Source organism: Perna viridis, chromosome 12 (assembly GCF_037379345.1).
Source record: "Perna viridis isolate PV_CMFRI_1.1 ecotype Kerala chromosome 12, ASM3737934v1, whole genome shotgun sequence".
In the NCBI taxonomy this organism is placed as follows: Eukaryota; Metazoa; Mollusca; class Bivalvia; order Mytilida; family Mytilidae; genus Perna; species Perna viridis.
Window position 1 is genome coordinate 36876901 of NC_142456.1, and position 17106 is coordinate 36894006.

General features: G+C 32.1%; 2 protein-coding genes across 4 annotated transcripts in view; one reads left to right on the forward strand and one right to left on the reverse strand.

Annotated features, from left to right (window-relative positions):
- Positions 1–3014, forward strand: part of LOC148602173 (scavenger receptor cysteine-rich type 1 protein M160-like) — a 45269-nt gene extending 42255 nt beyond the window's left edge. Inside the window, exons 20-23 of the mRNA XM_088556459.1 lie at positions 70–240; positions 758–874; positions 1258–1282; positions 2249–3014. Of these exons, the coding sequence (XP_088412585.1) occupies positions 70–240; positions 758–874; positions 1258–1282; positions 2249–2432 (497 nt within the window). The 3' untranslated portion in view covers positions 2433–3014. The remainder of the gene's footprint in view (positions 1–69; positions 241–757; positions 875–1257; positions 1283–2248) is intronic.
- Positions 3015–12124: 9110 nt separating this feature from the next.
- LOC148602174 (uncharacterized) overlaps positions 12125–17106 on the reverse strand; it is a 41098-nt gene continuing 36116 nt past the window's right edge. For all 3 annotated transcript variants that reach the window (XM_088556587.1, XM_088556584.1, XM_088556585.1), the window contains one exon: positions 12125–16187. In XM_088556587.1, the coding sequence (XP_088412713.1) occupies positions 15925–16187 (263 nt within the window). In that variant the 3' untranslated portion in view covers positions 12125–15924. The remainder of the gene's footprint in view (positions 16188–17106) is intronic.

Below are 17106 nucleotides of genomic sequence, written 5' to 3' on the forward strand. Positions count from 1 at the left end.
TCGTTCTTTGGAACTCGTGGTCATATAATGGTTATTCACTCTTCCAAATTCTTATTATTATTATTTCAGTTAATGGTGCTTGGTCTAGATGGCTTAAATGGACAACATGTTCTTCGTCCTGTGGCGATGGCTACATGACAAGAACCAGAGAATGCAATTCACCAGAACCGACATTTCAAGGTTCCAACTGTAGTGGCGAATATATTATAAACATTACATGTAACACAATTGCTTGTCCAGGTATTATATTTTATTATTTATATGTAATTGGCAAATATTTGTTTTAATTTATAAAAAACAAAAATCTCGTTTATTCATTATCGTCATTATAATTAACATCATATGCATTACAATTCCTTGACCGGGTATAATATTTTGTTTATACATATAAAACTTACACACGTTATTTTTTTTAATTATTAATACAAAAAATTCTTTTATTTTTTCATTGCCATTATAATTATAGAGATACAAAGTGTTTTTTTTTTCTTGTCGTAAATCACAGAAGTACGTATGCTGCTAAGTTAAGTAAAAGTGGTCAATTAGCCAATCGGTTTTATCTTCGAAAATACAGAATTCATTTTGATGGTGAAAGAAATAATGGTTTTGTCGCTTTGTCGCTTCTATTATTTTGTTGAAAATTTTTGTTTTTTTTATTATTATCTTCTCTTTGTGCTTTTCTTCATTGTTCTTTTCTTTTTTTGTTTGTTTTGATTTGTTTAGTTTAGTTTTGTTTTGTTTTTTTGTTTTTTTGCAGAATTAAATCCTCAATCTGATAAAGGGATGTGGATATCACACAGTGAGTTCGTATCGGCTCTAGCAGGATGCATCCTATGTGTGGTAGTTGTCGGTATTTTTGGCTGGTACATACATGGTTGGTATTCTTTTAATAATAGCTCTGACTATGCTGAAAATGAATATAGCCAACAATGTTTAAGCATTTTTGCAAATGTTGCTATAGTATCACTTTGTTCTGCTGTTGTTTCTGAATGATATACAGTGGAACCTGTCTAAAACGAACCATATTAGACTTTTAAGTAGGTTTGGTTTAAACAGATTTTCAGTTTATTCTATGTCAGTAAAGAGACTTTGCTTCACTAAATTTACATTTTTGTTCGTAATAACGATGAATTCGGTCCTCTGTTCACTCAATACTTTATAAACCCAATTGCATTTTTATAAGATATATAATATGACTAATTAAAGGAAAATACAAAGATAATATGTTATATAATAGTGATTATGTTTTCCTTGTAGGTAAAGGAGGGCGAAAATGTACGGGGTTAGTTTAATCTAATGATTTATTAACAGAGTGTAATCAAGGGAGTAAGACCAGACATGCACGGAAAACAGACGAACACAAAAAAATTAAATAACCAAGTAATACAAACAAAATAACGAAAGTAACGAGCGCATGGTGCAGATGGATACACCGTAACGATCCACGAGTTCATAGTGCAGATGGATACACCGTAACAAGTTCATGATGATGACCATTAAACTTCTGTAGTAAAACCTTTTAAATCTTTTGGACTTCATTTGATTTAGACAGATGTACGGTTTGAAAACTAAACATTTATACTGATAAAAAGGAAAGTGTCTGTTTCAGGCAAGTTTCAAATTATTCAGGGTAGGGTTTAGACAGGTTTTACTTTATATCTAAAAACACTCTAAAGAGTCATATTATTAGAAAATCAGGTATATGTTAGCAGTTCTAGGTTTTGCTTTCAGATAACGCTTTCAATGCCAAGTTATTTACAATTTTGTCGATAATATTAAGTGTCTGAAAAACTTTTTTGCCATTTTTCATATAAGAATAACACGCTCATTAAAAAAAAGAAATAAAAGATTCTAGCGGAAATCAAAGGAAGGTAATCCAGAGGCAATGACCAGACATGAAAAATAGACACACACAACATAGAACATAAAATAACCAAAGTAATACATACAAAGTAACAGGTGCATCGGTGTGGTAAGCGTTCTCTGCTTTAAAAAAAACATCCGTCTAGATGGTCATAAGAAATGAAGTACAGGGTGTAAAACACGCTTTATCAAAACAAACCATCATTATGTCGTGTACAGAAAACAAAATACTTAATTTCTTCCTTCATTTATGTTAAGTAGTATTCCTCAGTAAAAAATACCTCATTAACATTTAAGGTTTTCCCGACAAAAGACAAACAATGTTAATGTTGTGATTTCAAATTTGTTTTCAATTTAACTTTGAATATATATTTATTTTTCACAGTAGGAATATGTCTGATTCTATGTCGATACTGCTTCCAAATGATGATGGCTTTAATAGTGATAGAGATATTAATAGAAAAGTTGGAAAATCAAACGCTTCTAATTTACAACCATTGGGACAAGGATTTATAAACTTGAGCTACGAACCGTATACTTCTGATGGAGAAGAAAATTCTCATCTATAATTCAAAGAACTGACAAGAGAGTAAATACTGTGTAGCGTTTTGGATATACACAGTTGTCTTGACTGCTTGAGAAGAGAAAAATCCTACTATTTCAGTTTAGTAACTAATAATAAATATATAGTTAAACCTATCGAAATTGAACCCTCGATGAATGTAAACCATAAACTTGTAATAACTGTAGGAAACATGTAATACGAAAGGGGTTCGATTTACTGATAGATTTCACTGTATTTTATAAAAGTATTTCGACTATTAAAACCAAAGTAGCAGTTTTTGTAAAAATTCTGTAAAAAAAGGCTACACATGTTTATTTGTGTTATTAAGTTGTTTTCAAAATGAAATATATATTTATTCATTCCAATCTGTCTGTTCTTTGGAGATAATCCAGATGGCAATTTCAATAGTTAATAATAATAATTTCATTTACATTACATTCTAACGTTTGTCTCCTTAGTGCATGGGTAATATGAAAAACCACATGTTAATTTCTGTAAACTGTAACATTTTAAACAAGACATTAAAAATAAAATATGTAGGCTATGTATCAAATTTTGCATTATTCTTGGGTGGAATGCTACTTAATAAGTGGCATATTTTTTTCCTTGTTGAATACTGTTTTGTAGTCTAGATATTTGTTTTTCAATTCTTGATTGTAATTAATTTTCAGTGCAAAAAATAAACCTATTCATTTACCTCAGCTTCCTAACTACTATTTTATACAGTATTCAAAAAACGAAATGATACACAAATGTCAATGGCCTTCCATGCACCAGTTTTTAGAATATCTATTATTAAAAAATTATGCTGTCATATATATATATATGTTATATTTCAGCATAGACATTTATGTGTCCAAAACTTAAGAAAGAATTGAAAAATGCTCTATTATTTCTACAAGAGTACAAACTAACGAAGCTAATGGACGTCGGATTTCGCATCTATTTTTTATTTTAAAAAATGTATTAAAGCCATCGCTGTACGTCTTTGTCAGAGCCAATATGTCACGTTCATTATTTAATTGCATGTAATATTCCAGTATAATTAAGCATGCGCTTTGTTGGCATCAAACAAGTGGTTATTGCTTAATACAGGTAAAATAAACGTATTAATTTTCGCGGTGCACTACTTTTTGCTATTTTTTCTATTTTTGCGGTGGACTGAAAATCAAAATATTACCTGCAAAATTTATTTTTCATTTTTTGTAACACTAGTCATTTCTTAAACCGGAAAAACCCGCTAATATGGTTACTCTACAGATTCCGCCATAATTATCAACCGCGAAAATTCACATGTTTATAGTAGTCGCTAAGAATGTTATCCTTTTTGTTTTCACTATGCTTTTCCATATCTGGTATTAGATTACCACTTTGTACTTTTTTAGGGTAATGTACATGATGAATGTCCCTTAAAGTGAAGAATTTGGTCCAATAGGAACTGTAGATCAAGTGTAAGCGTTTGTAAGGATCAAACAGAATGAGAAAAATCCGAAACATGCATGTCAAAAACCCACCAATCTGGCAATATAATTTCACTCAGGGATGCTTTCTCTGTTTAAAAAAAACATCATTTAATCTCTGCATAACTGGATTTTTTTCACTAGATTGTAAGAAAAATAGGGTTTTGACGGAATTGTCTCCACTTCATGTTCGTTTTCAGTGCATTTTAAATTTTATAATGTACCAAAATGATATGAAAAATCTTGGCTTTTTTCCTTGATTCTGATGGTTCAACGTGTCATAGTTTACCCCGGACTTGACTTTTTGTGAGTTACTGGGCGGGTATTTCTAGAAAAGCATAGGACGCTTACCCTACCAGTGCAGCTGGTCCATGCTCCCATTTTTAGTGGAGTTCGAGTTGTTCATTTGCTTTTGTTACTTTGTATGTATTAATATTATATTGTAGTTACTTTATATTCTTTGTACTGTTTGTCTGTTTTCCATGTCTGGTCTTTGTCCCTGGATTACATTCTTTTGATTACCGCTAGAACCTTAGTTCCCTTGATTACTCTTTCGTTACAACGTGCGTGTCATTTTTTTTTTGTTTTGTGTTTTGTTTTTTGTTTTGTGTTTTTTTTTTTTTTTGTTTTTTTTTGTTTTGGTTTTTATTTGTGCGTGTGTTTGTTTTCTTTGTTTTGTCGTGTTTTTTTTCTAGTCGTATTTGACGAATTATATTCTTGTTGATTACCGTTCTTATCCTGTTTCCCTTGATTTCCCTTTCAATTAAGGTTAAACGAAAACTATCGAACTGTTAATATATAGGCTGTAGTCAAACAGGAATTCTGGATAAAAATGGCAATATCAGTGTAAGACCTGAAAGTTAGAAACCATGGTAATGGTCGGGAGTGGTAAAGACATTTCTTAAATAAAAAATGGGCAAAACCCGATTTCATAACGCTCTAAACCCTCGCTTCTAATACGATTTATTTTATTCGGTACACAAATGGGCAGCCTGAAATTGCCATCAGTAAATATCGATGAAACCAATAGTCATAACATCACAGAAGATATGAACAATAAATTGAAAATATCTGCCTATTATATAAACTTACATATTATTCAATGGATTCAAAGATTTCCCCTATTTTATTATAAATATAGAAGTGCTTTACCAAATGTTCAAATTGTAATAAAATTGGATAATTTACAGTGGGAAAATAAATAATGTAATTTCACTTTCGGACTTTCTCCCGCAAAAACGTCACAAATTTGGTATCAGATTCATCTTGAAAATATCGATAAATTATGAAGGAAATCTGTATAATAAAAAAGATAATGAATAACCAAAATATGAACACTTGTGCGAAGAACGCTCGAGGATTTGACTCGTGCGTGGAACAAGTTCCAAACACTCGTTTAATCTAGGAGTTCTTCCGCACTCGGGGCAGTATTTTGGTTATTCACTCTTTCCTTTTAATTATCCTTTTTTAACATGATTATTTTTATTCGATGATTAGCCAGGGTGAACAGATTCGGAAGTTAAACAAAAGAATTTAATGCAAGGAATAAGACTAGACTAGACTGGGAAAATAGATGTACACATCAAAGAACATGAAATAACCAAGTAACACGTAAAAAGAATAAAACATGAAAAAGCAACCTGGACACCACTAGAAAATATGGACCAGGCTCACCAGTAGGATTAAAGTCATCTGCTTTTCTAGAAACAAACGCCGATCTGATTATTAAATGTAACGCAAGGGAAAAACGAAAGAGGACAGAAAAACTATGAAACGAAAAGAAATTGGTTTTCATGTATCGATATACCATAACGATCTGCGTTTTCATTATGAAGAACACAAAACTTAAGTTGTGATGAAATCAATCTGGTGTCAGCATCTCCGTTTCGGAAGCCTAATTTTAAGAAGTCTTGCACGGTACAAATATTCCAACTTGTAGAAAAGCTAAGGTGAAACGCAAATAAAACTCCATATATAGATATGAAGGGTTTTGACGATGGTAAAATGAAATTTGACAATACGGAATGAGGTGTCATCATTCTTGTAGTTTTATTTGGTCTTGTGTTTTCCTTTTCCATCGATCGAAGGGCAAATACAGAAATTGTAAAAATAGGATATTTCCCGTTGTTAAGTTACGACGAATGATGGAATAAGGTATTCCATCGGTGATGGTAGAACGAATAAGGTATTCCGTCGGTGATGGTAGAAAGAATAAGGTATTCCGTCAGTATTGATGGTAGAAGGAATAAGGTATTCCGTCGATGATGGTAGCTATATATAGAAAGAATAAAACTTTCCGTCGGTGATGGTATAAATAGTAAGATATTCCACGTGTTTACAGTAAATAGAATAAAGTGTTCTTTGTAGTTGCGGTAGATAGAATAAGGCAAACCTTGTGGTTCAGGTAGATAGAATAAGGTATTCATTTGGATTACTGTAGACAGATCAAGGCATATGAAACAAACTTTTAAGCCTGCTATTATAACACACTTTTTGTAATAGTTTCCCCCATAATTTTAGTTATTTCATGTTCTTTGTTGTGTGTACGTTTGTATTTTCAATGACTACTCTTTATCCTTGGAATATACTCTTATGATTTTCGTACGAATCATAGTTCCCCTTGATTAGTCATCCTGATTAAGTCACGTACGAATCATAGTTCCCCTTGATTAGTCATCCTGATTAAGTCACGTACGAATCATAGTTCCCTCCCCTTGATTAGTCATCCTGATTAAGTCACGTACTAATCATAGTTCCCTCCCCTTGATTAGTCATCCTGATTAAGTCACGTACGAATCATAGTTCCCTCCCCTTGATTAGTCATCCTGATTAAGTCACGTACGAATCATAGTTCCCTCCCCTTGATTAGTCATCCTGATTAAGTCAATTGAGTTGATTTTGAACATAGGTAGAAAAAACATCAGTCTAAATCGGGCATATTCTGAAGCCAAAAAGCGGTTAAGTATAGAAGAGTTTCGCTGTATTGCAATCGCAAGTCCATCTAAATAATAAATCTATCTAGTAGATATCGCAAAATATTATTGCAGTATACACCGAAACGCATTTGAATGGAATATTCGATTCAAGATATAAAACAAATTCATTGTACATTTGAAGTATATGTATCTTGAGAAAGAGAGCTTTGCATATCCGACTTCTGAACATAGTCAATGTTATACTGGTACAGAAACACAGCAAATACTCTGTAAGTCAGTTTTAATTCAACTTTTTTTTTAAAAATGTAAACCAGATGTTGTCATTGATAAACCGCTATTTTACTCGACGAATTCTAAGTGTTTTTGGTCTTTTTTAATGTAATGTTTTAGTGTAAGTAAAATATATAAAGTTATTTCCTTTTCCTTACATTTGATGCATATAAACAAACAAATTATATCCAAACAAGCATTTATTTTTGTGTTTAAATTTACATATTTTAGAAAAAATTATATGTCTTTCAAACAAAAAGAATAAGTAGTTGCGTATCTTATTTGTACTTGTTTCTTATTTCTCACAACAAGATTATTTCTGAGCACGATGACTGTATTGACTATTTCGTCTGCCGATCTTTGTTCTGCAGCTACTATTTTTCTCTTTGCACACGGACATATTTTCTCACAACGAGAAGCAACACCAATGACGAGACATAATAGCACAAATAATCCCACATTTCCAGCAACAACATATCCAAATATGATTGCAGTCTCTCTAAAACATTTATAAAGTAAATGAATGAATAAAGGAATGCATGAATGAATGACCTATTTAAACATTTTTTTTTTTAATTTGGATACAAATTAGTCATAAGTATAATATGCAAACTGTCTTACTAAAATCAGCCGTTATGATACGCTACACTGCCCTACGCTTTTATCATAGAAACTGACTTTAATCGGATTGAATATGCAAATAGATTTTTTTTCTTCAACATTTAACCAAAGTTTCTGAACTCAATCCTACATTTACATTAGAAAAAAAATATGCACAAAAAAAATTATAATGGATATAGTTCAAGGTTAAATATACACTTAATATTGCATGCCAAAATCTGTAACAAATGCTGTATCAACTCAGGACTCGTATATCACTCAAGAGGGCCACATTCCCGAAGGATGAAATGGGTCGAGGTTGATGTGGCCAGTGACACAGAGTTTGTCATGCCACGTTCATTTCATCATACATTTGGTTTACACTTGTAGATGGCTAAATTAAAGCCGAGTCCTACGCTAAGCATGCAGTTTGTCAATGATCAATGCGTCCTGTCGGGGACAAAATAATAATATAAATAACAAAACCGCATTCTTTTGAAACTCTTTTTTAGCAGTTTTGCAAAGAATAAAAAAAATTGACTAGGTATACAAGGACTGCATGATTTGTCTTCTTTTTGTATAGTATGTCAAGGTTATTTTCAGTACTGATGATTATTTCAAGGTTGTTTATTCCACGTCGATCAATAGTTTGTAGTTAACGTTAAGGTTAAACATACCAAATTCAAAATGATCATGAGCTTTTAAAATTGTATAGAGTTGTAAATAACAGTTTTACAGAAACTAGAGGACGCTTACCCTACCGGGGCACCTGGTCCATGCTCCCAGTTTTTAGTGGAGTCCGAGTTGCTCATTTACTTGTGTTACTTTGTATGTATTATTTTAGTAACTTTATACTGTCTTTTTTTCCCATGTCTGGTCTTTGTCCCTTGATAACATTCTTTTGATTTCCACTAGAATCTTGGTTCTCTTGATTACTCCTTTAGTGAACTTGTATATCACTGTGGAAAAGTGCATATAATATTTACACATGTTTGAAGAAAAAAACACATTCTTATTATTTGTACATAAAATGTAACTTACTAGTTACATAGTTTTACAGTTTTATGTAGTCTGTATGATCACCGCCCTTTTACAACGTAGATGAATATTGTTCTGTTGTATATGGTGTATCCACCTGCACCATGAATACCAATTTGTCAAAGATCATAGTTATCCTTTCCTCCTTTGTCTACCCGGGATGGCGGGAGTTTCTAGAAAAGCAGTGGACGCTTACCCTACCAGTGCACCTGGTCCATACTTTGTTGTGAATGTCTGTTTTCCATGTCTGGTTTTGTCCATGGATTACATTCTTTTGATTACCGCTATAATCTTGGTTCCCTTGATTACTCTTTCACACACAGGAGTAATGAGACTTTTGCACTTTAACTATTTTGCAGCCATGAGGGGGAGGGATATATGGCTTTTTTTAATCAATTTCCGCCTTAGGAACAGAAGGCGCTTCCAAATTTACCAGTGTGTAATTCAGCAAATGTATTAATATTTCGTATAGTTTGGTTTGCGCATACAACTATTTCTAAAATATTATAACATTCTTATAAACTTGCTTGTCTGTCGGAATCACCAGTTTTTTTGTTTTTTTTTCACTTTCACAAGGATCTGAAATAAGGCAAAATACATTGAAGTACAAGACAAGCAATGACAAACGCACTAACAGTGTGGGTTTCCGTTTTCTCGACGGATGTTTATTCCGGTGCACCTTGTCCATGCTCCAAAGTTTTAGAGGAGTCCGAGTTGCTCATTTACTTTTGTTTATTTGTTAATGTGTTATTTTGGTTATTCCCTGTACTTTATTGTGTGTGTCTGTTTTCCCTGTACTTTATTGTGTGTGTCTGTTTTCCCCGTTTTGACGTTGTCGCAGGATTTAATTCATTTTTCATTTCCACTAAAATCTTGGTTCCCTTTTTTACTCTTTAAGACTAAATTATTTCCTTGAAATTATAATTCTATTTATGGAAGGAAACCTCTTTAATTGAATAGTTATCTTCCCTTTGGTGGCCGCTGTGTTGTATTTTCTAGCCTAATTTTGATAGTAAGTATATATTGTGGTGTTCATATCAATTAACGAAATCACTATTTCTTAAGTGCTTCATGTTATAAAGTGTGATGTCAGCACTGACTCTCACTACATTGTAAGAGTAATAAAATAACCAATGATTTGAATTAGACAATTAAATACGCCATAAAGTCTTTGATTAAAAAATATGAATATAAATTTGATAATGATTTATTTGGCTTCTTTCCATCGCATTTGAAAATTTGTGATCTTCTGTTCACTTCATAACAATTCCAAAACTTTTATATGCGGTCATCAACTACAACAACACGTACATCGTATACGTATATATATATATAATATATGAATATCAGCCAAAAAACGAAGCGTCACCATGTCGGCAATTAGGTATATCAAATAAATCAAAACACGAAAAAAACATGACCTAAACGTTAAAGAGTAATCAAGGGAACCAAGATTCTATCGGAAATCAAAAGAATGTAATCCAGTGATGAAGACCATACAGGTAAAATAGATACACACAACGGAGAAGCGAACAGAATTAAATTATCAATATCAACCCAACTTATGATTTTATTTCAACCGATATATCTCATGCTGAAGAAACGATAAATGGGCTTCGAGCCTTATCATTCACTAGTTATTCTGAGGTCAGTTTGCTGCCCTGATGCAATCCCTCACGCTCAGATGAATGAAAAGGCATTCTAGTTTAAGACCTGTCACACCTCATAACACTTTTCACTAATTACCTATACCTTATTGTTAACATTTTAAAGATACTTTTTTTATATTTTTATTTGTTTATTTGCGTTTTATGCTTTTTTCTCGGAATGAACGTCAAATTGAAAGTGATAACACATATCTTAATTCTGGTGATTCATTTGTAATGTTCCTATTTACTATTCTATATGAACAGTTAATAAAAGGTTAAACAATTTGACCCCATAATTCCAATGTTGGGTATTATTGTATTTACTTTTTTCAATTGCTCAATTGGAATGCATAATATTCAATATCCGGAGAAAGTAACAGTGAATTCTTTTCAGTGGTGTAAGAGGAGTGGCCAGGAAAAGATAGGGTCATAAAATTAAATTCATAAAAGGTTAAATCTGCATTTTCTTTTGAAAACTCTCCAACACATTTAAGGAACTTGATTTACAAGGAAATAACCTCAATCACGTGGTGCACAATATAAATAACCTGCGTAGTGTTTTTATGTCCACTGTGCACCAAGGGCATTGAGGTTATTTCAAATATATAACAGTCATTCCTTATAATTCAATTTAAATATCAAAATTTACCGAGTAAATCATTAAAAAATTGATGACGTCACAGTCACATTACAAAATTTGGTCAACGAGATGAAGGATAAAAATCTAAATTACGAGATGAATGTCTTTAAAGGAATCAGGAATAGCAAGATTGAGTGTTATAGTGACATTTTCCATACATTTTTTGGTAAAAATCATTAAAATTATATTAGTGGTAAAGGAGTAGTAACGGAGTAGATCCTTTTTGATACTAGTATAGCTGGTACTGAAGGTTAATTCAGTCTCATTCTCAGTAAGAATCCGGCATAGGGTGAAACATGGTATGAAACAACCACCATTTTGAAAGTATAATTTATTTATTTGCAACATCAGATTCAATGAAATAGTAGATTTCCGTATCATGTTGGTAAATTGAGTTACAATTTCATTGAAATGCACAACAAATGAACAAATCAAGAGAAGATAACTCTGTCAAAAATTTCATTTTTCTAACATTCTATTCTAACGCAGAGGTCAAACAATGGTTTAAATACTCAAAGCATCCTTGAGTGAAATTATATTGTCAGATCAGTGTTTTTTTGCCATGCGTGTTTCTGATTTTTCCATTTTTCTTGATTCTTACAACATCTTTCACTTAATAGATGCCTCAGGAACCTCGGACATTACCTACCCACCCCCCCCCCCCCCAAAAAAAAAAAAAATTATACTAATAACTAAAACTAAAACGAGTTGCAAATCTTCAATGTTTGATAAATATTCAGTCAAACATTCATAAAATTGTATTATGTGATGTAGGAGCAATTCTATAGAATTGATGGGTACTATATATTCAGAAAGTCTTGCATTGCTATATCAAAATTTCTAAATTGACTTTGATCCGGAGAATAAAAGGAAGTACAAACAGAAAAATGATATAGATTGGAGCCCAAATTTTCAAGTGTAAAAATATAAACTTAGCAACTTTTATAAAGTGAAGGATGAAATGCATTGTATATGTTAAATGTGCTCATCAATGCTTTACTGCTTCTTCTGGTCCTTTAATCAGAAAATGAACATAACTGAACCTGGATTCCAGGCCACATTAGTGCTGTATTTACTAATTTGAGAAATAAAATTTAAGTGTATTAAGACAAGATGCAGTTTATTTGTAAAATTCTATTAAAATAACACTAGAATAAAGGTAAAATAATAAATGTATACTGCATTAATTATATAACAAGCATAAAACTTAAGGTATTGGTACAAGTTTAAAAATTAAGTACATACACATGTTTACTACAAATTCCGAAATTACTGCAATGCATTATTGCTGGGATTTTTTTTTAACATATACAGATCCCAAAAGAGGGTTGTATCCAACGCCTCCCAAATGTTCAAAAATTTGATTGGCTAAATTGAAAATAAATGGAAATCCCTGGTAGGTCCCCTATAAGGCCAGCCAGTTTTAGAATTTCTAGTTCTGCCACACAAAAAAAAAATATAAAACAAAAGTTTTGGCTAAAAAAATATAAGTTTAATAAGAATGAAGAGGTTCTTTTAAAAATTATCGAAAAAAAAAAACAGTCAATTTTGGCTCAAAAATGACAAAATTTAGTAAAAACAAAAACCGAAAAAATAGTCAATTTTAGGCTAAAAAAAAGCGAAGTACAAAGGAACATTCAGTTGTATAAATTTTGGGTCACAAAAGCTTTTGAATTTACAGTATCAGAGCTGAGATCAATAAAATCAAATTAAGAGAACAACATTCTGGTGTCAATCATCATGTTATTTAATGGCAATGAGCAATAACCTCAGTCAGAAGAGAGAAGTGATACGGAGAAATCAGTGTTTTTTTCACAAATAAACATGCAGTAAAACCTATCTAAACCAAATCTTTTTGAGACTGTAGGAATTGTTTGATTTATGGAGGTGTTCTGCATATCCATGTTCAAAATATATTGAAACAGATGAAAGGGACGTGGGAAGAAGTCTATATTTCACACTCGTCTGTAGACATACTTCGAATTCCAAGACAGTTAGATTGGGGAAACACTCCCAGACCCAAGCGGGTGTAAAAGTAGGCCAGATCATCTACACAGCAGCCTATCCGCTAGTAGGATATACTCTGACCAAGTTCTTTGGTCAGTTATCTCAAAGGCTGGGCTCCGCTAACCACTAACATCCACCGTGAGAGGCATGTATTGGTTTTCAAGGTCGTTGAAAAAAACCAGTTATCATCATCTAGTTATTACAGATCATCAGTTTATTCAGGATTCTCTTTAAGACAGGTTTCATTGTATTGCAGACATGCAAAATTGTATCATATACTCTATCGTGAATGTTCTTTCAAATGATATAAGATACTTAATGCGAAAAAATAAACTTGATTTTTTTATTATTGCCACTGACTCTTGATGCCGAATGAGTGGAACTCTCCTGTGTCACATGTGTTCAAATTAAATAATCAAAATATGATCAAAGTCAACAAGAATACCAAGATTTAATGAGTGAGCAAAACTTGTTTTGTGCATTAGTAAAATCCTGAAGACTTCTTAAAAAAACAAGAGAAATGTGTTGTATGTTTTAGTGTGAGAAAGTCTGATTGTGAAAATACAGAATTTATTTCAAATGTGAATTATCAAAATTTTAAGCTACAAATTTACTTTGAATTCTGAATTAAACATGGCAAGGGACATAATAGATTGTCATGCAAGTGACATCTCAGAGACAGACATCACTTCTAATGTCTTATCTTTTCCTTTGTTTTTCTTTTTGAAATTGTAGATATGAAATACATGGTGATTTTTTTTACCCTTCATTTTTTCTTTGGGGAGGTCTACTACATACAGAGTATGAAACCTCCACTGGCATTTGGGTGTGTTTATTTGCCAAGGTTCAAATGAAAATTTCCTGACAATACATTACTGAACAATTTAGTTTTAAACATCCTAAAATATCAGCCACCTAAACACTTCATGTTCAATGTAAAAGAATTTTATTTGGACCAAGCTGAATATTGAAATTTTAATATGGCAACTTGAAATTGAAAGTGACTTGATGACTTGGCGAGCAGAATTAATATAAGGTTTTGTACTATGAGATACAAAATATAACTAGTAAATATTTTGAGTGGAACATCACACTTTAGACTTGGATACAGATCCATGTCAGAATCATGCAGATTATATGGTATCAGTGATTGATTTACTGCATTTTAAAGTCTTTAGACAAATATTTCATTTGAACCAATTTTTTATTTGCTGGTACACAGAGGCAATTGGCCCAAGAGAGGCATATCACCCATCAGACATTTTATTTTCTCTTAGCCAACTAATCACTTCTCTATTTCCTATCATAATAATGATACATTGTAAATACTGCTTACATTTTTTGTAGTTGCAACCCTACCTGCTGATTTTAATATTGACTTAATTCTAATCACAGAAAAAAATATTTCAAGGATGTTTGCCTGTAATGTTGAGTCATTTTATGTTAGATTTGATCAGACTTGCCATTCTCTGGTTTCATCCATTTCATAGCATTAATATTTCTGGCCAAGTGACCCTCTCTTTTCTTTTCATAATTATAAGTTCATTAAATGTTATATTGGAAGTTTTTATGTTATTTTTAATATATACACCTTACTAGGACAAAACTTAAGAAAATCACAAGAAATCCTTTTCCCACCTAAATTGCAAATGCTCATATCTCAAAAGCAAGTACACTGACCCATCTAATTTTCTTCTTATATTGTTCTAGCATGAAAGATCTTAAAAGATTTCACAACCATTTGAAATCCTTGTTTTTTATATAGACCAGTAAACATCCTTAAACAAACATCAAATGAAGTATAATTTAGCAAAATAACTCTAAACAAAGCACAGCAAGTATATATCACAGATAAAAAACATTATTTCATTTTTCAGACTTCTACACAGGAAAATATTGTTTTTGAAATTCAGAAGAAATTCATATGAAATTAATTTGATGTTCCAGCAAAATCCACTTAACATGAGCTTTAAGTATCAGTCTCTCTAAGAATCAGGCAGTGGGTTAAACATGGTATGAAAAAAGCACCATTTTGAAAATTTAATTTGAATATTTGCACCATCAGAATCAAGGAGAAAATTTCATTGAAATGCACTCCAAATGAACATTCCAAAAGAAGATGACTTTTTAAAAAATATCATTTTTCTAACATTCTACTGAAAAATTTTTGAGCAAATCCAGAGATGCAGAGATCAAATTATAGTCTTTTCAAATAGAGAAAGCAATCTTGAGTGAAATTATATTGTCAGAGCAGCTGGGTTTTGATATGCATGTTTCTGATATTTCCCATTTTGCCTGATTCTTACAAAAACTGACAATGTAGTGAAAAGTTAGCGTGACATTTACATGAATGCTCAATTCACATCATTTTCATGTGAACAAATGTAATTTGCTCAATTCAGGTCAAAATCAAGTGGAATAATTTTCCCTGTGTTTAGACTGAAAAGTAACTTCATGATGTCAACAGCCTAGAATTGTTGCATTTTTTCTAACATAATTCTTTCCACAAGAACCTTGGTCCCCTTGATTACTCTTTCATAAGAGTATCAAAAATATAACACAAAAATTTCTCCCTATATTTACAGTAACTGGTAACCGTAACCTTATGTACCTTGACGATCCTTATCTGTTTCTTATCTTGTGGTAGAGCTAAGAGGACAGTTTTTTTCTTTCCAACTTGGCTAAGAATGAGAATATGTGTAGGAGGACTCTTTTGAAACAAAAACATACTAGTACATTGATAAACCTTATATCTCAATAACATTTTGTGGACAAAGTAAATTTGATTCACCATGATAGAGCAAACCTATGCTTACTAGCTCAGAATCTAAAAAAACAAAAACATGAAAGACTAATTTACATGGTACCCTTATTGTGGAGACATATTTTACAGAATCTATATTCTGTCATAGGTAATGATATATTCTGGATAGCACTGTTCCCGCCTATAAACAACAAATTCCCTGAACAGCCATGGACCGTCTGCTACAACAGAGTCAAATGGATGATGGTGTCCATCTGTACAGTTTTCCTTAAAACAATTGGCACAGGGTGGCATTTTAAACCTGTTTGGCTTACTTGCGACATAGATATCACCCAACAAAAGTCTCATCAGAAGCATCTTTCTGTCTCTCTTTTGCCGGTTCATCTTGTCATCATCTGAAAGAAAATGTAATATGGTATATTTGATGGGTAATATAACGATTTTGAGGCAAAAATATGTACAAAAAAATTTGCTAATTCTTTTGTTGGCAAATGTCAAGGGGTGCACTAAATACTTTTAAGCTAAGAGAAAATATTTCATGGAATTTTTTGTGGGCCTACTGTGAAAGTACTTGTATTTGTTGGGACCAATTTTCGTGGCTAAAGGGAAAGACCACCTTTGTATTAAGTTGGGCTCTTATGATAAATCATACCCACGTAAACAAAAATAAATAACCTTTAATGCAAAATGTGCTTTTATATAATGCTCAAGGCTATGCAAATTCGAAACCCTTGAAATATAAGTGGACAGCCATCTTGTAGAACTCTCCTATCTGAAGGAAGATCATAGCTATAGCCAGATTTTATTGATTTTTACCGATAGCTTCCGACTGGCTCATGACGTCATTAAGTCGGTTTGGTACTGATACAAGTACTGCAAATAATATGTAAAGAAAAAATATTCCGTAATTATTTCTACAATCATGTTTATCTAATCACAAAAACACGATGACTTGTCAAGCTTACAATTGCACGAATGATAAAAGAGAAATGTTCTAAAAGTTTTTTTTTACCACCAACGCGAACATTCTTCGGAAGTAGCCATACGATTTTCCTTACAAATACTACCCATCTGGCTGCAAATCCCGTAGTTCGTCGATGATGTCTGACATTTGCTTATACATGTTGTGCCATAATCTCTTCTTCTATTTATTTTGGGTTGAAATTATAGGGGAAAAGTCCCAAATTTGCGATTTCTTCGGACATCGTAATCAATTACCTATTTACTTTCACTTGACGTCACAGTTCAACCGGTCACAGTGGCGCCCATAGGCACGGGAAATTCAAATTTCCTTATTATAAATCTCGATTTATT